General features: G+C 42.6%; 1 protein-coding gene across 8 annotated transcripts in view; it reads left to right on the top strand.

The window, feature by feature from the left end:
* Positions 1 to 22320, top strand: part of CARMIL1 (capping protein regulator and myosin 1 linker 1) — a 299097-nt gene that overhangs the window by 211429 nt on the left and 65348 nt on the right. For all 8 annotated transcript variants that reach the window (XM_059179498.1, XM_059179496.1, XM_059179501.1 and 5 more), the window contains exons 24-26: positions 574 to 672; positions 9398 to 9526; positions 10238 to 10369. In XM_059179498.1, coding sequence (XP_059035481.1) covers positions 574 to 672; positions 9398 to 9526; positions 10238 to 10369 — 360 coding nt within the window. The remainder of the gene's footprint in view (positions 1 to 573; positions 673 to 9397; positions 9527 to 10237; positions 10370 to 22320) is intronic.

Raw genomic sequence — 22320 nt, 5'->3', positions numbered from 1 at the left:
CTTTTGCTAAAATCAGTGCTGTTTTTGAGATAGCGTGAAGACCTCCTGAGTTGATGAAACTAGTATATGTCTTTGTGTCGTGCAGCTGGTGGCCTTCCAATTTTCCACCTATTTTCTCCTTTTTTCCCTTCAAACTGATAGTTTTCTCAGGGCCGATGGCGTCCGCCTCCTGCAGGCTCGGGGTTTCGGAGGCCGCCACCTGTACACCGTGGCCCGTTTATTTAAGTTTGCAACTGGTGGGTGGTGAAGGACTCGCGAGGGAGAGACTCCTGAGGGAAAGCAGGGATCACCGCGTGAGGTCTCCGACGGCGGGGCACTCAGACCGTCGCCCATCTTTGTCAGCGACCGAGTCCTGTCAGCTCGCTCCCGGGACCCGCGGGTTCCGTCTCTGACTCGCACTCCCAGCGTGCATCACGGTGACAGCCCGCTTCCGGTCTCCGCGGGGTCATGGGCGTGGGGTCAGCGACTCTGAGCTTTGGTTCCAAGTTCAGCCCCTCGCTGTTTCTGGCTTCTCCCTTCACCCTCCACCGAGTCGCGGCGTGTCCTTGAGAGATCCGTGTGCTTGCTTTTCAGATCGAGAACTACCTGCTGCGGAACCACGAGACCCGGAAGTACTTGCAGGAGCAGGCGTACCGCCTGCAGCAGGGCATCGTCACCAGCACCACGCAGCAGGTGAGGGGCGCGTGCCCGCGGGCGCTCTCCCGAGGGGGGCGCGCGGCATCTCTGTCCCCGAGTCATCCCCAGGGGCGCCGGAAGAAGTGGCTTCTGGAGATGACAACAAACAGAAGGAGAGTTTGGGGGAGGATGGAGGGCGAGGAAAACATAGGCTAATTCTGATGCTGAAAATGTGCTTTTCGTTGCTGATGATTTTGTGCTTTTTAAGATTGTCGATAAAGCGTATTTTCGGGTTCCGTGCGAATAGTAGGAACCCCTCATTACGGATGAGAGAATCTGAGGGTAAGCAGATTCGCTGCGTCAGGGACGTTGTGTGTCTCTCTCCCCTTTCTCACACTCCTGTGAGTCTGAAACAAAATTCCAGTTTCCCCCAAATAATTGAGAATTTGTTGAATATTGGGGCACCTGGGTGGTTCGGTTGGTCAAGCGTCCAGCTCTTGATTTTGGCTCAGGTCATGATCTCAGGGTCTTGCAGTCAAGTCCCACCACGGCTCCGACCTGACTGTGGAACCTGCTGGAGGTTCTTTCTCTCCCCCTCCCTGCTTGTGTTCTCTCTCTCTCTCTCTCTCTCTCTAAAAATTAAAAAAATAAAAAATAAAAAGAGAAAGAACTTGTTAAATGTTAACACTTAATTACTAAAGGGAAACGAAAATGTTTCCTTTTTTACTTTATTTCCCTTCTCTCCACCCAGTGCTAGAGAAGAAAAAGGAATTATGATAATAAAAGAAATGTGGATTATTTTCTTCCAAAATATCAACCCAAACCAAGGATCCTAAGATATTTGAGGAAATATATGTCAAAGAAAGAGCAAGATAAACCAAAAATCTGACCTCAGATAATTCAGAGCACAGCCAAGGACTTCGATAAATACTGTAATTAGTAAGTTCAGTGGGACTTGAGGGAATATTCTATCCATAATAGGAATAGTCCGCTGAGCAACAGGAAACAATGCTTAGCAACTGGAAATGTGCTCACAGTAGATAGAATTAAATAAACTGGCAGGGCACAAAGTAAGGTGTTTCTCGGGAAGAAAAAGTAAAGGAAAATCTCTAGAACATGCAGTAAAAAGATGGAAAACATGAAAGAAAAGTAAAACAGAATGGTGAGTGGATTCCAAATGACCCAACAGCCTTCTGATAGGAGCTTCAAAATTGAAAAGGAGAAAAAATAGTAGAAAACATGAATTGTGGGGTTGATGTGACCCACTGAAATTGATCCAAAGGAAAGGCCAAAAGAGCCACACCTAGACACGTCCTGGTCAGAACACCTATAAGAGAGGGAAAAAAAAAATCTTAAAGAGTGTCAGAGAGAATCAAGGGCTATTTTACAGGAGAACTAGAACCAGCGTCCGTCCCAATGACTGGAAGCAAATGAAGTGATGTCATCCACGTTCAGAGGGGGATTTATTTGGGACCACAAATTCCACACCTCGCCACCTTGTCAAACAGACAGGAGGACAGAATTAAAATGGGCTCAGACGTGGACTTAGAGAAATCACCCCCAGTTGAACATACGCACGAAAAGTTCTCTGGGGAAATTCTCCAGCATAACAATGAGAAATAAGAGAGGACACAATATGAAGTAATAATAAGGAACTAGAGCAACAATGAAATCCATATAGTCACAGAAGCTGAAGGAAAGCTTTTAAAAATGGCCCCTTTGGCCAGTCTGCTGGGAGCTGCGGGATTAAGACACAGGATTACATTTCTTGCTGTGCAGGTCCCATCATCATTATTCTGTAACTGCCTTTCTTTTAGTGGGCTTAAAATTTTAATATCAACACAGACAAGGGAAAACCTCATTGTTATGTTAAAAAATGTGAATGTTAGAAGTCCTCATGCACCAGTATTGATACTAATGAAAATTAGAAACTGAAGAGGGAGAACAGTTGAGTAGGAGTGTTAAGTATGCTCAGTTTTTAATTTTTATTTTATGGACTCAATCTCTTTTCTGACATTCATTCTTAAATCAAAAATACAAATATAGTTAACTATTACTGAAATTAAAATACAAATGTAAGTCTACTATTTAAATTTCAAATGGAAGCCACCAGAAGAATTTTAAAAAACAGCGGATTTCCAAAAGTGTTTATCTCAGCAGGGGGACTGGTAGGCAGACTTTGTCATTGAGACCCATTTTTTTTAATGGTTTAATGTTTTCTTACCTTGTGCAAATGTCATCTTAATTTTTTGCTGTTGCTTTTTCTTAGAATGAAAGAGAAGTGCCCACGATAAAAGCGTCACATATTACTCCAAGTGGGTGAAATTATCTGGAAGACCGCATAGGTCTGCATAGAGGTCTGTGAGGGTTTCCTCAAGAGGTTTTAGGTGCATTTCAGTCTCATATACTTCACAGTGTTCTTTGAAACCTGTACAGCAAATATGTATTCTTTGTAAAGGAAATAGGAAAACGATGTATATTGAGAAAAAAAGGAGGCGCCTGGGTGGGCTCTGTGGGTTGAGCCTCTGCCTTTGGCTCTGGTCATGATCTCGGGGTCCTGGGATTAAGCCTGGCATGGGGGGGCTCTCTGCTCAGCGGGGAGCCTGCTTTCTCACCCCTGCCTGCCTCTCTGCCTACTTGTGATCTCTGTCTGTTAAATAAACTCTTTAAAAATAAAAAAAGAAAAATGATAATTATGAATATTGGTGAGGTAGCGGGGAGTTTTGAGAAAGAAAACAAAATGTTTCCCTTACCAATGCCTGAAAAATCTATTTTTTTCTCCCCTGTAAGGGACGAATATTAGCTTAGCACTTTATGGTTTACTGTTACTTCCTGGTTTTAGTGGTGAACATTAAAAGCAGTGAGAGTGCTAAAATCTTACATTGAGTCTTTGCCTTGGGTTCCTTTCTGAGCTGCCGTAATACGGGCTCTTCTTACTACAATATCCTTCCAATGTTGCCCCTCAATCGCAGGGGATTTTACCCATCCAAAAAAATTACTGCAGCAACCTTTAATGCTAATCCTTAAAAGTAAGTTTCGTCTTCTCAGCCTCGAGGAAATGGGACACAGGGGGCGTAGTGCGGATGTTTAATTCTGCATGGGTGACATCTGTCTGAATTATTTGAGTCCTTGTGTGGTAGGTATATTTCCACCTTTTCTCTTTGGGGATTTCCTAGGACGTTATGATTAGCAGTTTTCAGACTTTAATTGGTTCAGTTACTTTAAGAGAGATTTATCTCCAAGAGACTGAAACTTCTTATCGAAGTTTCCAGAAATCTGAATACAGAAAGAATAGGCGCTCTGTGACTACTGTCCCGGCCAGCTGGGTAGCCAAGAATTCTCATTAAGATTCTAAGATACCATACTCTCCCTTTGCTTTCATATTCTTATCCAGCTCATAAACTCTCTTTGTCAGGAAGTTAGCATATCGTTTTGGTAAAAGAACAAAAAGTAAACATTTTTGGATTTGCAGACAAATTTTCGGGTCTGCAACAACATCACAGCTCAGCTCTGCTCTGGGAGAGCGGAAGCTGCCATAGCCACTGTGTGCATGAATGAATAAAGCTTTATTTATAAAGGCAGTCTCGGGCACACCCTCACCCACATGGTCTTGATTTATTTCTTTCCAGTCTGTTCCTATGTGGGTTTGTTTTTTTGTTTTTTGGTTTTTTTTTTAAACACTGAATTCGCAAAATATAAAGACTTTTGAAAAATAAAAAAATTAAAACAGGCCTAGAATTGCCTATAGTTTGCCGAAATCCACTCTTCTCACTCATAAACATTGCTGACCATTTTTTAAAAAGGTAGAAGGCAGTTTTAGTGTCTGTAGCTCTTTTCCAGTGCATTCCCCTCCTGCCTCACATGTGGAGTTTCTGTACTTGCTTGACCTCTTTGCTGCCCCATCACCTTGTAACCTTTCCAGATGTGTCCTTATCTGTACCAGAATGGCTCTCTCCGTGGTGAATGTCACCAAGTCCCTGGGCTTTTTCTCCCTCATCTGTTCATGAGAGGAGGCAGGATAGTGCGGACGGCCCAGACTGAAGGACGGGCTTTGCTTTCCCTGTGGGCGTGAACTGATGTGAGTCACTTAAACCTGTCCCAGCCTTGGTTTCTTCATCTGTGAAGCCAGGGAGACAACTCTGAAGATGCTGGGGGATTCACTGAGATAAAGCATGAGAAGAACTTGACTTGTCACCAGTAAACCGTTAACGTTGCTGCTGTTAGTCTTAACTGTCACAGATATCGTCATGATTGACTTGCCTCATCCTTCCGAAGACTCACTGCTTCATTCACTGACAATGTGCCGTTTTGAATATCTTTCTGCTCCTCTTGGGTCCTGTCTGTCTCCTTCCCACATGCCTCTTAAACCTTTCATCTTCCGACTGCAGTCCCTTTCCTAAGTTTTGTACTTAGTACTTCTTTCCTTTAGCTATTTCATCTACCCTTACCATTTTAATGCTCCAACTGTGGGGAACTCCTGGGTCTATCCCTGTTTTTTTTCCAGCAAATTTTACTTATCAACACTTGCTCAGCATGTCTGAGATAGGGGGTCACTAAGACAAAATTTATCTCTGGGACTCCTGATTTTACCATTTCTCTCAATGGCCTCATCACCAAGGATAGAACCCTTGTGGCCATCTTAGATGTCTCCTTTGCCACCACCAGCCAATGGTCGCTGTGGCCACCCGTTGACCTTCCAAGTGTCTTTGCAGCTGTTCCTCCTTTTTTTTTTACCCCCATTTCCATTGCCAGCCCTCTTGCTCAGGTGTTTTTATCAACTCACTTCTGTGTCTTCTTTCATAAGTACGGTGGGAACTGGTATATCCACCTTCCATGTCTCCTTCTGCTCTCTATAGCCCATGTCCTTTGCATCAGGCAGGGAAGCTGAGTCACCGAGGGTGCTACGGGGTAAGGATCTGTAGACCTCACGGTTGTGGCAGGAGCCAGGATGGGATACCCCATACCCCGTACACCCTGTTCCACCTCCTTAGCCTGTGCCTGGGTCTCACACTCTCTTGCCTTAGCTGAACGTTCCAGTCCTGTCTCCTACAATAAAGTGCTCTGTTCCTAATCAGGAAATAGTCCTCGCAGGTGTCTGCCCGTGCCTTTGCTTATGCTTATCCTTTTGCTTAAAATTCCCTTCGACTTTCTCAACCTGTAGAAATCTTTCAGGACCCAGTTGAAAAGCCACCTTCAACCTCGGCTAGATGGGCTCCCTCCCTTGGCTGAAATCTTGCACATCTTCATATCATTCCTGTGTATCATTCCTGCATCATTCCATACTTCTAAGTATGTGGCAGGCACCCTTGTAGGAAACAGAGCTGAGCTTGGGCAGAACAAGACGAATAAAATGTGGGTGCCCTTATGGGTGTTTTATTAGGGAGAGTTCTCTAGCTTGAGTTACGGTTGATGTGAATATTTCTTTCCACTTCCAGGCTTCTCAGTCACTGGGTGGTATAAGGTGTATCTTACTCAGGACGGTATCACATTTGGTTTTAGGCGTTCAGTCTGTCTCTTGAATCGGCTAAAGAGATTGACATGGAGAAAGATGAAATTTCTCGGCAAGTGTGGCATTTGCTGGAACGGTTATAACAAGTGGAGAGCAACCAAGGATGGCATTTATTACTAGGAGTTCTAAGTTCTGAACTTTGGGTTCTTTAGCCCATCGGTCCCCAACGGGTGTGACGTGAGCTAGTGGTGATTTAGCTGCCACAGAAGCCAGCTTGACCTGTACCGCATTAATGGAGGTATGCTTGCTACAGTAAGGAAGGTGCCCGCCCCGCTTAACTTTCCGATCCCCTTCTCCTGGGTTACAATCAGTTTTATTTGGGGGGGGGGGTGGTATTTTGTGAGGGTCCAAGATGGAAGAGACAATGCAGAGAAGGGGCCTGGGGGTGGAAAGGGTTGGGGACTGTGAGACTGTCACCATAGCAGAGTGGCAAGAGGAACCAGGAACGTGAAGCCTGAAGGGAAGCAGATTAGGGAAGAGGAGTTGCCTGCGTTCAGACGTGTGCCAGACCGTCCCACAGAAGCGAGCCTGCCATTGATTATTGTTCTCAAGGGAGAGTCATGGGTCTGTCCCAGGGGACATGGGAAGACAGATTAGGACTTAACGTAAAGATGACCGTGGCCAAGAATGACAGAGTACATTTCCTCAGAGGGACGTGAGCCGCACGGATGGACGGTGGTGGTTAACAACTTCAGCGGGCTGTGTGAGGAGAGTAGATTGCTGGGGCTTGAGGCACCGAGTGGCCGTTCAGATGAAGAGCGTAGGTGCTGTCACCTATCGTGAGACATGGGGCGGGCCAGCCCAAGGGATGACAGTCTTCCGGCTTCCCGACTCCCTTCCTCCTCACATATGTGTGCCTTAGGAACTTCAGTATGAACTGAGAGTCAAAATCCTCGAGTTCTTGTCAGAATTTTAGACTTGCTCTCCACACAGTCATCCTGTGTCATCCTTTTGTAGGTTAACGTTCCTGGGCCCTGAGCTCTTTGGTTGTGAAGCATCTGGATATGACCTCTTGGGCTGTTCCGAACCTTAGTAACTGTGTGTTCAGACAGACCTTTGAGACTTGGGAGGTTTTATGTCCTACTTGAATGGAAGAACTAAATTTTTATGTTTCTTGTGGATGTAATTTACAAATTCCACTTACAGAACATGGTGTTGAGGTCATGGGAACTTGTCTCCTTGGGGACCGCACACGTTTCGGGAGTCTCTTTGGCCTCCTGATTGTTCAGGATGACCCACTTCACAGTGCCTCCTCCACAGGCCTCTCAAATGTGGCCTCAGAGCTGTATCAGTTCCTTTTGTAGTATGTGGTCTGTCTCTAGAAATTAAGTATTCTTCTTGGGAAGATCTGAATTATGGATGACTCCTCGCTTGAGGAGGCACAGATCAATACAACAGAAGAGTTAGACTTTACATCAATTAAGAAGATATTTTAAAACCTATAGTTAGTTCTCTGCAGGGCATTGTGAAAACGCATCAAATTAAGATACGATTGCTCCCTACGAGCTTAGATTTTAGTGAGAAGCATTATTCATAGAACTTCTGTTTCCTGTGGGGAGCTCCGGGTCCTTCACATCTATAACCCCAGGACATTTGATGGTAATAGGAGCTGTTCTTAATGCACATTAATGTTGACTTAGTGACCCCGTGTCAGGGAATAGGTGCTGTGAGTGGTGTTACTTTACTGGGTTGTCTTCCTAATACCTTAGAAAGGGAGATGGGGTAAATGTTAGAAACAGATTTTCTAGAACAGGAGGACAAGAGGGATGGTGATGCTACCACCCTGTATTTAGACCATAAGTCTTCCGGTGCTGGGCCCACGTCTCTGTTGTCACAGAATTCATGGGGGAAGGAGGACTGACTTTGGCTTCCAGTGGTTGTTATTTCAAATCATTCGAAATAGAGCAAGTGGGAATTTAAATAAAAATATTACTAGGAGGCACCTGGGTGGCTCAGTGGGTTAAAGCCTCTGCCTTCGGCTCGGGTCATAATTCCAGGGTCCTGAGATTGAGCCCACATCGGGCTCTCTGCTCGGCAGGGAGCCTGCTTCCTCCTCTCTCTCTGCCTGCTTGTGATCTCTGTCTGTCAAAAAAACAAATAAAATTTAAAAAAAAAAAAAATCACTAGATTGCTGCCTCTGCCGAGTGAATGCCCAGATGGGCTAGGACTCTGGGTATGTGAGGTCTCTGGAAGAAGGAGTAATTTTTTAAGACCATGAAATTGCCTGCAGTTCTGAGCAAAATACTGGAGAGACTTTGTAAACCACAGTTTATCTCTTTCATTAGAATTCTTAGCTTTCTTCATGCTCTTTTCTGTAAATGCAAATACAAAAGGACATAATCTTGCCCATCTCTGGTACTTTTTGTCTCCAGTAGTGATCTTCCACTTCCCTCTGGGTTTCACGCTTACGTCCCTGGAGTGACTGAAAATGATTCAGATGTAATTAACCTGGGAGAGGGGCTTTCACGGAATAGAAACTAAATGTTATCAACTTTATTATTGCCTGTGTTAAAATAATAAAACCTCAATGTGTTTTTTTGGGCAGAAGAGTGGCTTTTTAATTTATATGGGGAAGTACCTATTACTTCCCCATATAATTGAATTAGCTTTAAAAATATTAATTTCTGGGCACCTGAGTGGCCCGGTCAGTTAAGCGTCTGCCTTTGGCTCAGGTCATGATCTCAGGGTCCCAGGATTGAGCCCTGCTCAGGGGGGAGCCTGCTTCTCCCTTTCCTTTTGCCCCTCCCCTTGCTCATGCTCTCTTTCTCTCAAATAAATGAATAAAATCTTTTTAAAAATATTAATTTCCAGAGATCTTATGATTCTGTAATACTGAGACCAACTAGCTGTGGACACCATCTTGTCATTTCAGCCGTTGCCAAATTACACAGTCCATTTCTCTGTTTCCTCAGTACCTGGCACTGTGTCTGTCACAGAGGGTACTTAATAGAAATTAATGAAGGAGAGTTATTATCTAGCGAAATGTCACAGAGTAGCCACGAAATTCTGAATCATCCAGAAGTACACACTTTGGTTCTACGTGCTGCATTTCCTAAGGCAGGAAAGAGGACTGAAGTCCCTGAGCTTTTATTGGAGTTAATGTTGCCGAACGCTGCTGATATGAACAGATAAATTAATAACTGGCCGAAAGCTACCTTCTGGAATGTTCTAGTTAAGAGGTGTTTTTGTCCTCATTCATTCCGTGTTTTCTTCTCTCTGAATATTGGCTGTGCTGCCTTGGGTGCTTGCTGTCCTTCTCACGGCGTGGAGCAGATGATTGACAGAATATGTGTGAAAGTACAGGACCATCTCAACTCCTTACGAAACTGTGCGGGAGACGCTGTCCAGGAAGACTTAAAGTCAGCAGAGAGGCTCATGCGTGATGCGAAGAATTCTAAAACGGTGAGTTTCACTTCAGGCTACGGGAAAGTCTTGTGTAATAAAAAGCTTGTTTAAACTTCAGTTCTACAAACGAGGTCCAACTGTTTCTAGCTTTCTACCCAATGTCAAGGTGACTGACAAGTGGCAGAGTGAGGGGAGTTCCTCTTTGCCTCCTTTCTGTTCCCTGGGCTAATTACCAGTCATCAAAACACGGAATAAGAAGTAGGGGCCCCTGTGCTGACAAGGGTTGTCATCGGGTCCTGAAGAGCTAAGGGGTAGAGTTGTAGTTTACACGAGCAACAGCTCACTTGAGAGTATTCTTCTTCTAAGCTGATAGGGTGAAACTCCCCCCTGTCACCTCTAAAAGGAAACTTCTTTCAAATTGGGATTTGGTCCCCAAAGTCTGGCTTCATGGAGAAAAGACTGAGGGTCGGCGGGGCAGGGCTGGCCAGAGAGCCTGGGGCCTGGGCCTGGCTCTGCTCTTGGACTCACATAGCCCTCGAGTATTGTCAGGAGGACGATCATGAGCCTTAGTCAAATACCTTCATTCTGCAGAGGAAGATGGGAAGGTAACATACTGATCCTGAACTCTACAGTTTACGCATCTGTATGAAGCTTTTGATCAAGACCAGAGCCTCTCTCATAATGTTTCTTACCCTTTTCACTAACTCCACAGTGACTCCGGTACTTAGTTACATAGTTACCGAGAGGTTATTTGTGTTTTTATTACAGTTGTTACCAAACTTGTACCACGTCGGTGGTGCGTCCTGGGCGGGGGCCAGTGGCTTGTCGTTCAGTCCCATTCAAGAAACTCTGGAGTCCATGGCTGGAGAAGTGACAAGAGTCGTAGATGAGCAACTGAAGGTGTGTGCAGTTTCCGTTATTTTGGAGTGGGAAGTCGCTAGGAGAGCTGTGTGTGACGGCATTTCTTACCGTAGCGACTTCTGTGGTTGCAATTTGTATATGTGTGCGCTCACCTACCCCACAGGCACTGGTAGTAACACTGGATCTGTCTGAACTTTGTGTACAAATGTGGGAGTAACTTCTTACCTAATGAGAGCAAGTCAAACCGAGAAAATTGATACTCTTGATGGAAAAATCTTTAAATGCACTTTACAAGGTGCCATTGATAAGCAAATGATGGATTTCCACTTACGAGACAGGAAGAGAAGGCTGTTCTAGGGAAAAAATATCTTCTGGCATCACATCTGATTTAGAGAATGGCCCGGAGGACAGGAGCCCCATTGACGGTAACTGGAAGCTGATGCTACAGAGGGCCTCCCGCTGGGTGAGTGGGTAACGAACGGTCCTCATGAGAAGCTGGTTGAAAGACAAGGACAGGGATTTAGATGAAGCAACAAGGAACCCAAGTTGCAGAGACTCGTCCACAGGCTCCCTGACTGGGGAAGAAAAAAAATTCTCTGAAATGTAACCTGAGACTAGATTTTTCCTAAGGTTACTTGAAAACACAACTACACAGAGAAATTGTACCTGCAGAAGGTGGTCCTCATTTCTGCTCTGCCTGTTCAAGGATGCCTTAAAAAACCATGTCTCAATTTCTATAGTTATTTGGTCGGTTTTCTCCTGAGAATGAGATTGCTTCAGCTCATGGGGATTGGATGTGGGACTCAGTAATAACTTCACAACATGATAATTACTCTGCTTGTAAATTAAATTAATGAAGGAGAAAATGTTGTGGATTATTTAGAAGTTTAAGCCCCTCTTATCTTTCTGGGCATGTAACGCAGAGAGAGACTGGAGTGAGTCGTCTTTCTTTTATTTAATGTAGGTGTTTTGCATCCATTGTGAGTAAAGGCGGAGGGGCAGAAGGAGGCCCGTCGGCGCAGAGTTCCACCAGCTCATTTGTTACCTAATGACACTTGTTTCATCCTCCATGAAGGATACAGTATGTAGGAAGGAAACGATCTTCGTTGCTATTTATTTTTTATTTTAAAAAGGAAACTTAGTCTGTGAAGCATTTAAATAATACTAACAACTGTGAAAGAAAGGAAAGGGAAAAAATCACTTGAAATCCCAGGGATTGCATCCCTCTTAACTTTCCAGTGAATTCCCAAATGTTCTGTGTCCAAATGCACGATTGTTCGTATAGACTATAGTGCTTTTTGGATTCGGTACAACGGCATGAGTACAATTCCAGATAAGTGAAAAATCACCATCATTTTAATGGCTACATAGTAGTTCATTGTCTGGATCTGCCAATGTGTTTGGAAACCTCCACTCACCTGTGTGTGTCTCGCCTTTGCTTTCATGCCAAAGGACACTTCCGGTCACCAGATGTGTGAGGCTTCTTCCCCCACCACGTGGTTCTCAGGGACACCAGCTGGGTGTCCGACAACTTCATTCTATTCCAACACTATCTCCCTGGGGAAGGTTCAGACCCCCCCCCCCCCCAGGTGGAGAGTTCAGTCTCACAGGACTGCCCCCCACCACCACTTCAGACACCAAGGTCAAGTCTAGGTTGCCACCTGTGTTCCTGACTGACGGGCTGTGTCATTAAGTCAGAGGTTCCCACGACACCTATGACACCCTGCCCAGGTGCGACTGATTGACTAGCGCAGCTCACAGAACTCAAGGAAACGCGCTGACCACTTTGTGAAAGGATATGATAAAGGGTACAGACGAACCCTCCAAGGGAAGAGGTGTACCAGGCAAGGTCGTCGGGCAGGGGGAGGGGGCTACCTGTCCTGGAGCGCCCCTTCTCCCACACCTCCAGGTCTTCACCACTCTGCAAACTCTCTGAACGTGTCCTTTTCAGAGTTCTATGGAGGCTTCATCACGTAGTCATGACTGATCGTTAGTTTCATCTTCAGCCCTTCTTCCTTCTCAAGACACACGGGGAGCAGGGCTGAAAATTCTGACCTTCTGAGTGTGGTGTTTGGTCTCTCGGGGACCAGTCCCCAATCAGGAACCATTCAGAAGCCCACCCTGCGTCACCTCGTTAGAACAGACACTCTAGCCTCTGGGATATTATGAGGGTTTTAGGAGCCTAGGTCAGGAATCAGGGTCACAGGCCAGATTTTAGAACTGAAGATGCTTCTAGTGTTTTCTCTCAGGAAATTGCAAGGGTTTCAGGAGCTCTGTGCCAGGAACTGGGGCCGGAGAGCATTATACATATTTTCTGTTACCTCACAACCGCCATTATTTATGGTCTGATTTCTAATTAATCCAGGTAGGGTAAATGCCAGTAACTGGCGCGTTTCCAGGTCAGATGGGACCTTTTATACTTTCATCTACATCTGCAGCCAGTGTTCCCACTGCCACACCCTCCCCGACCCTACTGTAGTCTTCTGTTCCTATTTGTCAGGTTAGAGGAGTAGAAAAATCTTATTTGGCCTTTGTTTTGTTTTGTTTTGTTTTTAATAGCTAGTATAAGTCAGGTAATTTTATTATCTATTGGTTTTTCTTCTTTTCTAAATTGTATATTCGTATCCATCATCTAATGTTTTCCTCTAAAGTCTCCGTGAGCACTCCTCACGTACTGAGAATTGGCTGGTGTCGAAGTCGGCGTGAAACATCTGGGCTCTTCCCGCGCAGTCGTGGAGGCCCGTGCAGAAAAAAGGGCCAGAAACTGAGAGTCATTTGGAATGCTGAGCCCCGTGCATGGAGAGAAGCTATTCTGCAGAATCCCACAGTCCTAAGGTGGACTTTATGGGAATGAGAAATAAAACTTCAGTTAAACCAAACCAAACCAAAACAAACACCCCAAATCCAAAAAATCAGGGTGGAATATTGCATCAGGAACATCCCTGCCAAACAGCTTCTGACCGAGGAGTCTCCGATCACACGTGTCCTTCTCCTCTGTGCACCGAGGGGTTCTAGTTGACTTGCCCCTCATTCTTGGAAGGGAGTAGAAGGCGGAGGTCTGAAGCAAAAGGCTTTTGAGTTGTTCAAAGCCTGCACTAATGTCAGTCTATTTAGGACCCAAAATATTTTTCTGTAAATAGACATTCCCCACATTTTTTTGAGGCGGGCCTTTCTGACCCCTTGTCAGTATCAGCATGTTCTCCATCAGCGCTTCCTTATTTGCAAACCTCAGAGCCTGCTTCTCTCTGTTCTCATGGCTCTCGGAGGTCCCCGACTCCTCCTTGGCCCATTTTTGTAGTCCCCACTCGCCTGTTTTCTTTACTCTCAGTCCTTTTGAGTTCCAAGTTCCTTTCCCTTTGGGAATGTCTGGCAGGAATCATTGCAAATCTTCAATCACAGCTTCTTAATTAAATGTTACTCATTAATTTCCTTGGAACTGGGAACAATAGACTTCTTTCAACAGACTCTAGGCAGCTCACGTCTTCTCTGTTTCCTTCGGACTTACTAACAAGTGGACATCATTTTACTATTTAAACAAAAAAAATACCCATTTGTCTATTTTTTAAGATTTTATTTAGTTGAGAAAGAGCAGGGGGAGGAACAGAGAGAGAGAGGGACAGGCGACCCTGTGCTGAGCACAGAGCCTGAGGTGGGGCTTAACCTCATGACCCTGAGATCAGGAGCTAAGCCCAAATCAAGAGCTGGACATTCAATTGACTGAGCCACTGAGGCACCCTACCCATTTGTATATGTATATAGCCTTTCAAGATCTTGATTTTCTTAAAACGATGTAGGAAAAAATGTTTTCATTATAATTCCATATTGACTTTCTCACTAAACCACAGTGGTCTTTATTTACTTCATTACTAGTATCTACTTTAGCTTTTTAAAAAAGCCCTTTCTCTGTTTCCCAGGTTCTTTAAAATTAGTATGTTGTACTAGCAGATGCTAAAGTGGGTGGATTATTTCGTAAAAATTAAGATCTTATTACAATGGTTTTTTAAAAAATGGGACAAGTAGGCCTGAGGTTGTGTCCTGATCTTGCTGTAAGTCAGCTTTCTTTAAGCCACTCAGCTGTGTATCCCCTGTGTCTAGGCACTGTCCTGCATGAAGGTCAGCAGTAAACATTTTGAATATTGGGTAATAATAAGTTCAAATAGCGCTCTGAGACATCTTTCAGAAATACCCTTTCAGAAAAGCAACAGAATGGCCAGGTAAACCAGCCTTCTCAGCAGACTATCTGGAGGAGAAGAAAGCAATTAAATTTGGAGAAATTCCTTCATTGAGAAGAGGCGATATTTTCTCTGGGCTGGTCTGTTTTAGGTGTTTTTAAAAGACAACTCTCTTCCTGTTTTCCCTGTTTTTGATCCTAACATTTATTCCTGGAGTAATAGTAGATGAATAAGTGAGATTTGAGTGTTTTAACATAAAAGAAACTTTCATTTTTCCCTTTGGGACTTAAATTTTAGAGTGCTTGTTTTGGCCTTGGAAATACATGATTTCACTCCCGGAACACCCTGTGAAATACTTCACTGGTCAATTTCAGATTTACTAAGGAAATTAGTCCTGAGGGAACTAATGATGGCATTTTAGCGGGTGTTCACTTGGGTTCTCTGAATTTTCTTGTTTCCCTCTACTTATTTCTTTTTTTTTTTTTTTTTTTAAGATTTTATTTAATTATTTGACAGAGAGAGATCACAAGCAGGCAGAGAGGCAGGCAGAGAGAGAGATGAAGGGAAGCAGGACCCCTGCTGAGCAGAGAGCCCCATGCGGGACTTGATCCCAGGACCCCGGCCGGGATCATGACCTGAGCTGAAGGCAGTGGCTTAACCCACTGAGCCACCCAGGCGCCCCATCCCTCTACTTATTTCTTAAAGCAAATGAAAGACATCAGGCACTTAAGTGCAGAGGTTGTGTTTGCTGGTGGTAGATGGCAGTAAGTGTTGGCTCAAAGCAGAATACGGGGGTGTAGCTGCCAACTTACTTTACAAATGCTATGTAAGTTTTCTGAGTATTGTTAGTTATTTTTACAGTTATGAGATACCCTCCTAATTAGCATTGGGGAGATACAGGCAAAGTGAAATCTGATGATCGCATTTCCAGTGATCACATTGCCTGTTCAACTCAAACTGTCTGAAGGTAGGATAACGTAGAGTAACAAAAGGAAGTCTGTGTAAGAAAAGTTAAGAAGCACGGTTAGAGTGAGAAAGTGTACCATAAGCCTAGTTTAGATTTCCAGAAGAAAAGGGAGAACAGCAAAAGGGAACAGTTGAGGAGATGAGGGCTGAGGATTTCAGGCACTGATAACCAGAATCTTTGAATTCAGAAAGTCGGGTGGAACCCGTGTCCGATAGATAAAAGCAAATCCATTGTCTAGAACCACATAACAGGAAGTGAAAAGCACTGAGAACAAAGAGAGTGCATTGCAAGGAGCCAGAGGGAGGGGAAAACCATATTACTTTAAAAAGACCGATACTAAGACCGACAAGACAGCTCCCAAATCAACAGAGGGTGGAAGCCAAAGACAATGAAAAGGATATCTTCATGCTTCTGAGAGAACATGGAGTATAAACCAAGAATGATATATCCAATAAAACCTAGTTTTTAAGAATAAAGGTGAAATGAGAACATTTTCATCCAAACAAAAACTGTGATGTTTACTCTAACTAGACTATACTAAATAAACACCTGAAGGATATACTTGGGGCACCTGGGTGGCTCAGTCAGTTGAGCATCCGACTTTTGATTGCGGCTCAGGTGTGATCTCAGGGTAATGAGATCGAGCCCCACATTGGGATCCATATTCAGCGGGGAGTCGAGGATTCTCTCCCTCTGCCCTTTCCCCCTCTCCCTCTCACTGTCTCTCTAAAATAAATAATTCTTTTTAAGAAAAAACATATACTTTGGGACAAAGGAAAAATTATCAGAGAGAGTCTGAGATGCAAGAAAGAATAACAAGCAGGGCAAATGCCGAGTGTGGGCAAAGAGAAACACTGAGTATAATCAACAGTGTTAATGCCCCATTTGTGCTATAAAATTAAGAAGAAAAATAAAGTATTATAAGTGAGTAGTTAAGTCAATAAGGAATGAGGAAAACCAGTCTAGGGTCCCAGTCATGGTCTGGAAAAGATTTAAGACATTTGCATTAGACCTATATCGTCCAATGTATTCTCTGTTAGCCACTTGTGGTCATTTAAATTTTAGCTCACATCAAATTTTAAAAACTTCCAGCTCAGTTCCTCAGTTGCACTGGCCGTGTTTGAAGTGCTCAGTAGCTGTGTCTGACTAGTGGCTCCCTGTTGGTCGCTCTGATCATCTCAGGAAGTTCTGTTGGACAGTGCTGCTTGAGACAGGAAGTAGAGTATCCATGTTAAAATTCTCATGTAACCACTGAAACAGAGGCACTGAACAGGGGTTATACTGTATACCTAGGGGGCATCAGGAAGTATTTGAGATTATTTTGGTTTGTCACAGCCACGGGGATGGGCAGGTGACAATGAACCTAACCATCCTGGAATATAGGATTCAGTCCCACACCAGAGGAATGCTCCTTTCCAGATCTAGTGATACAACAGAAGAGGCATCACTGGAAATAAAACAGATCATTGAATGATCCAATTTACCAGAAATACGTAATTTCAAACAGGTATGCGTCTAATCCTATGGGTCCATGTATATTAGAATAAGTGGATACAATTACAAAGAGAAATTGACAAATTCACTATTATGGTAGAACTCTTTGAAAATGACTACCAGTAATTGGTGAAGTAAATTTAAGTAAAGTAATGATAGAGAATATTGGATGACATAAACAAAGGGAAATCTCTCCCATGCTCATGGATTAGAAGAACCAACATTTTTAAAATGTCCATACTACCCAAAGCAATTTACAGATTTAATGCAATCCCCACAAAAATTCCAACGAAATTTTTCACAGAACTAAAACAAATAATCCTAAAATTTGCATGGAACCACAAAACACCCCAGATAGCCAAAACAGTCATCAGAAAGAAGAACAAAGCTGGAGGTATTACAATCTCAGATTTCAAGATATACTAAAAATCTATAGAGATCAAAACAGTATGGTACTGGCACAAAAATAGATGCACAGATCAATGGAACAGGATAGAGAGTCCAGAACTAAACCCACACTTTTATGGTTAATTAATCTATGACAAAGGAGGCAAGAATATACAATAGGGAAAAGACAGGCTCTTCAACAAATAGTGCTGAGAAAACTGGACAGCTACATGCAAAAGAATGAGACTGACCCATTTTCTTAAAACACACACAAAAATCAACTCAAAATGGCTTAAAGACCTACATGTCAAGACCTGAAACCATAAAACTCCTACAAGAAAGCATAGGCAGAAATTTCTTTGATCAGCCATAGAGACATTTTTCTAGATATGTCTCCTCAGGCAAAAGAAAAGCAAAATTAAACTTTTGGGATTATACCAGAATAAAAAGCTTTTGTACTACAAAGGAAATGACCAACAAAACAAAAAGGCAGTGTACTGAATAGGAAAAGATATTTGCAAATGATGTATCTGATAAGGTGTTAATATCCAAAATATGTAAAGAACTTTTACAAGCCAATGCCAAAAAACAAATAATCTGATTAAAATGGGCAGGGCACCTAAATAGATATTTTTTCCGAGAAGACAGACAGATGGCCAGTAGACACATGAAAAGATGCTGGAAATGCAAATCAAACCTACAATGCAAGTCAAATCTTAAACCTGACACAAGGCTAAAATAAAAAGACAGGAAGTAAGTATGAGTGAGTATGTGGAGAAAAATGAACCCTCATGCACTGTTGGTGGGAATATAAACTGTGCAGCCACTATGGAAAACAGTATGGGATTCCTCAAAAGTTAAAAATAGAATTACCATACCATCCATTAATTCCACTACTGGGTATTTACCCAAAGAAAACAAAAAAAGATATATCCACCCCTATGCTTACTGCAGCATTATTTACAATGGGCAATATATGGAAGCAGCCCAAGTGTCCATCAGGAGATGAATGGATAAAGAAGACGTAATATATGTATACAATGGAATATTACTCAGCCACAAAGAAGAATAAGATCTTGCCATTTGCAACAATAGGGTTGGACCTAGAGGGTATAATGCTGAGTGAAATAAGTTAATCAGAAAAATACAAATACCATATGATTTCACTCATATTTAGAATTTAAGAAACAAATTGACAGAAATACAAAATAAACAGAAAAAAAACCCCTTAAATACAGAGAACAAACTGGTGGTCACCAGAGGGGGGAGGTGAAACAGGTGAAGGAAATTAAGAGTACACTTACCTTATTGAGCACTGAGAAATGTATAGAATTGCTGAATCATCATATTGTACACCTGAAACTAATATACTGTTAATTATACTTCAAAAGAAAAGAATAAAGAAAATAATAATGCATTAAGGAAGTGAACATTTCAGTTTAAATACTAAAAAAAGAATTTTGGAGCAACAGAATTCTCAGTTTTTTTGTTTTTTTTAAAGATTTTATTTATCTATTTGACAGACACCACAAGTAGGCAGAGAAACAGGCAGAGAGAAGAAGGGAAGCAGGCTTCCTGCTGAGCAGAGAGCCCGATGTGGGGCTCAATCCCAGGACCCTGGGATCATGACCTGAGCCGAAGGCAGAGGATTTAACCCACTGAACCACCCAGGTGCCCCAGAATTCTCAGTTCTGATCAAGTGGACCAGAATAATATTAGTTCTTTTAAGGATACCTGGAATATCTATGAAAAATGCTAAGGAGGTCATAATGAACATCGCAATGATTTTTTAAAAACCATATTCTCTAGTCCCAATTCAAACAAATTAAAACTTAGTAGACAAAATTTGGGCAAAAATCTAATTGTTTACTGATTTTAAAATTACTTTATTTATTTGAGAGAGAGAGAGAGTGCACACATGCATACAAGCACGGGAGGGGCAGAGGGAGAGAACTCTAAACAGGCTCCACACTCAGTGCAGAGCCTGACATGGGGCTCTATCCCACCACCCTGAGATCATGACTTGAGCAGAAATCAAGAGTAGAACAACCACCAACTGAGCCACCTGGAGTCCCCTAAGAATTACTTATAACCAAAAGGTCAAAGGCAAAAATATGATTTAAATAAGAAAATATTCAGAATTAAATGATAAGTTTAATAGTAATATAAGAACCTCTGAACTTCAGTTAAACTAGTAGGGAGTGAAATACATGGGTTATAAATGCCAATATCAGAGGTGAGGAAAGGCTGGAAACTAATGAGCTAAAGCTAAAAATTAGGAAGGAAGCGTCTTGATGCCTTTAACTTGCTTTCAAATGATCCAGTGAAAGAGAAAAGCATATGTTGCTAATTATTAGCAATTGCTAAGTTTCAGGAAAAGGATATGAATATTATCTCACTCTTTCAACTTTTCTGTAGGTCTGGATTTTTTTTTTAATAAATTGGGGGGAAAGATAAAAATCTTTGCTTTAAAATCAGGAAGAAAGCAGTTTTTTATAATTTCTATTCATTATATTAAAGACTGTAGCCAATGCAATATGACAAGCAAAAGAAATGAAAATTATAAGGATTAAGAAGGAAGGAAAATTATTCTGATTTGTACATTTTATGATTTTATGATGGTCTACATAGAAACCCCAAAAGAATCTGCAGGTACATTGTTAGGATTAGTACTATAAAGTTGCTGGAGCTACACCAATATGTAAAAATTGATTGCATTTCTATATGTCAACAAAAACTAGTTCAAAAATATCATTAGAAATAATTAACCTTTTAAATAGCAACAGAAAAATCTAAGGTACCTAAGAATAAATTTAAAAAAAAGATGTTTAACACCTCAGTGATGAAAAATTATAAAACTTGACTGAAGGTCTTTCATGAAAGTCTAAAACAAAGTAAAATATGTGTCAGGTTTATGGATAGAAGAGACATCACAGGATGTCAGTTTTTCCCAAACTCATCTATTATTGGATACAATTCAGTAAAAATTCCAATGGGTTTTTAACAGAACTTGACAAAGCTGATTCTGAATATACGGGAAAGCAGTGCTCAAAAAGAGCTCAGACACTTACGAAGAAAAACAAGATGGTTGACAGTCTTACCCTAGCGTATATTAAGACGTATCATAATTAGGACAGTAATCAAAAGTAGACAAACCAATGCAACAGAAAGAGAGATTAGTAGAGAAAAGATGGGCTGTTTAGTACCCAAATTTAGTGAGTTCCGGGGCTTGTAAGATTTTTTGGTTTTTTAGAGACTGTTCAAGAAGTGTGCTAAGGGGGCACCTGCGTGGCTCAGTGGGTTAAAGCTTCTGCCTTTGGGTCAGGTCATGATCTCGGTATCCTGGGATCGAGCCCCACATCAGGCTCTCTGCTCTGTGGGGAGCCTGCTTCCTCCTCTCTCTGCCTGCCTCTCTCCCTACTTGTGATCTCTGTCTGCAAATAAATAAATAAATAAATAAATCTTTTTTTTTTTTTTTTTTTTTTTTTTAAGTGTGCTAGGCAATAAAGGGTAGGGTTTCACAATGGCCATCCGGTACAAGTTGTATACCTGCAATCTGGTGCCTTTAGCTCTTGACGAACTTCTAAAATTACATGCTAAGTTTTATACTTATTTTTCTGGATGAGAGTCTCAGAGGGGTTCTTTCACACCCCCAAGTGGTTACAAGGTGCTACATTCTTGATCGTTTTATGACACGTTTAATTTCTGAAGTCTCCACTAGATGCTGTATGGTTACCAAGGAGTGTCATCAAAGCTTGGGGTATAGAGGGCTTAAGGGGAGAAGAGCAAGAAAGTCTGTTCAACAGGTAATACTTGAGCTGAGCTGAGTATGGAGGACGACAGACCATTTATTTTGGCTACAGAGAGGGAAAGAAGGATCCCAGGCCAGGAGAATGGTGTGTGCAAAGCCTGGGGATGGAGCCTGGGCCAACATATGGGAAACTTCAACTGTAATTGAATGGGAATAGCTAGAAGGGGAATACAGAAATAGGACAAGAAATGAAACTAGCAAGCTGAGCAATTACTGGATATTTTGGAGATTTCTATTCTGTGCTAATGAATAATCTTCTGACCTACTTCTGCTTTTGAGGAAGCATATAGGAGTAAATTTAACATGTTTTTGAGGTAGATGTGGTGGACAGGGTTGAAGACTAAAATTTCTGATCTCGTCTGGTACCATCACAATAAAAACTTTGTGAACTGGTGGATTTTGCTGTTGTAGTTACTGTTTAGTGGAGGGTGAGAGGAGGATGAAGTGTGTTACAACTGACCTATTCATGGTAGAAAATGCAGGTGAAATGTTTAGACTGCATTGTATGTACGTATATGTATGTTCTGGATTATGTAGGTGGTTGTACATAAACATTTGATTGAGAATCATTGGAATGTAGGTAGTTATTTGAAACTGTGGGAAGGTTGAGTGTTGGAGAACATGGTTTGGTGTGCGGAAGCCATGGTACTTGGAAGGAGCTTCTGTTCTAGAATCTGAGCTGGGGGCTGGATACCAAGAAGTGGTCAGAGGCTCTATTGTAATTTTTTCTCCCCTTTCTACCAAGCCCATGACCAGAATGTCTACCATGGAAGCCTTGGGTACCATTGACCCAAGGGAACAGGGATGAAAATTGTAAGTTATAAAGAGAGAGGAAAGGGTGGCTCCTCAGAACAATGGGCACGGGCACTAGAAGCGGGTCCCTGGCATAGCAAAGTGAAGGTCCGAGACCCCATCTCACCTGTTCCGTTAGCCAGCTAAGTGAGCTCAAGCAAGTCGCTACTATTCTCCAAGACCCGATTTCCTTAGCTATAAAATGGGTTTGTGAAAACCAGCCTTCACTTAGAAGGTTATTATATGGGTCAAAGGCTACCATGGATGATATTCTTCGGTGGGATAATACAGTATTCTCGTGTTGGTCAGTGGTGGGCTACAGGGGGTGGTAGGGACTCAGTCCAAAGCCTCTGTTGAGTTGAGTGCC

This window comes from Mustela lutreola, chromosome 6, assembly GCF_030435805.1.
Source record: "Mustela lutreola isolate mMusLut2 chromosome 6, mMusLut2.pri, whole genome shotgun sequence".
NCBI lineage: Eukaryota > Metazoa > Chordata > Mammalia > Carnivora > Mustelidae > Mustela > Mustela lutreola.
Note: the sequence above shows the minus strand (reverse complement) of the source record. Positions and strands in the feature narration are given on the sequence as shown.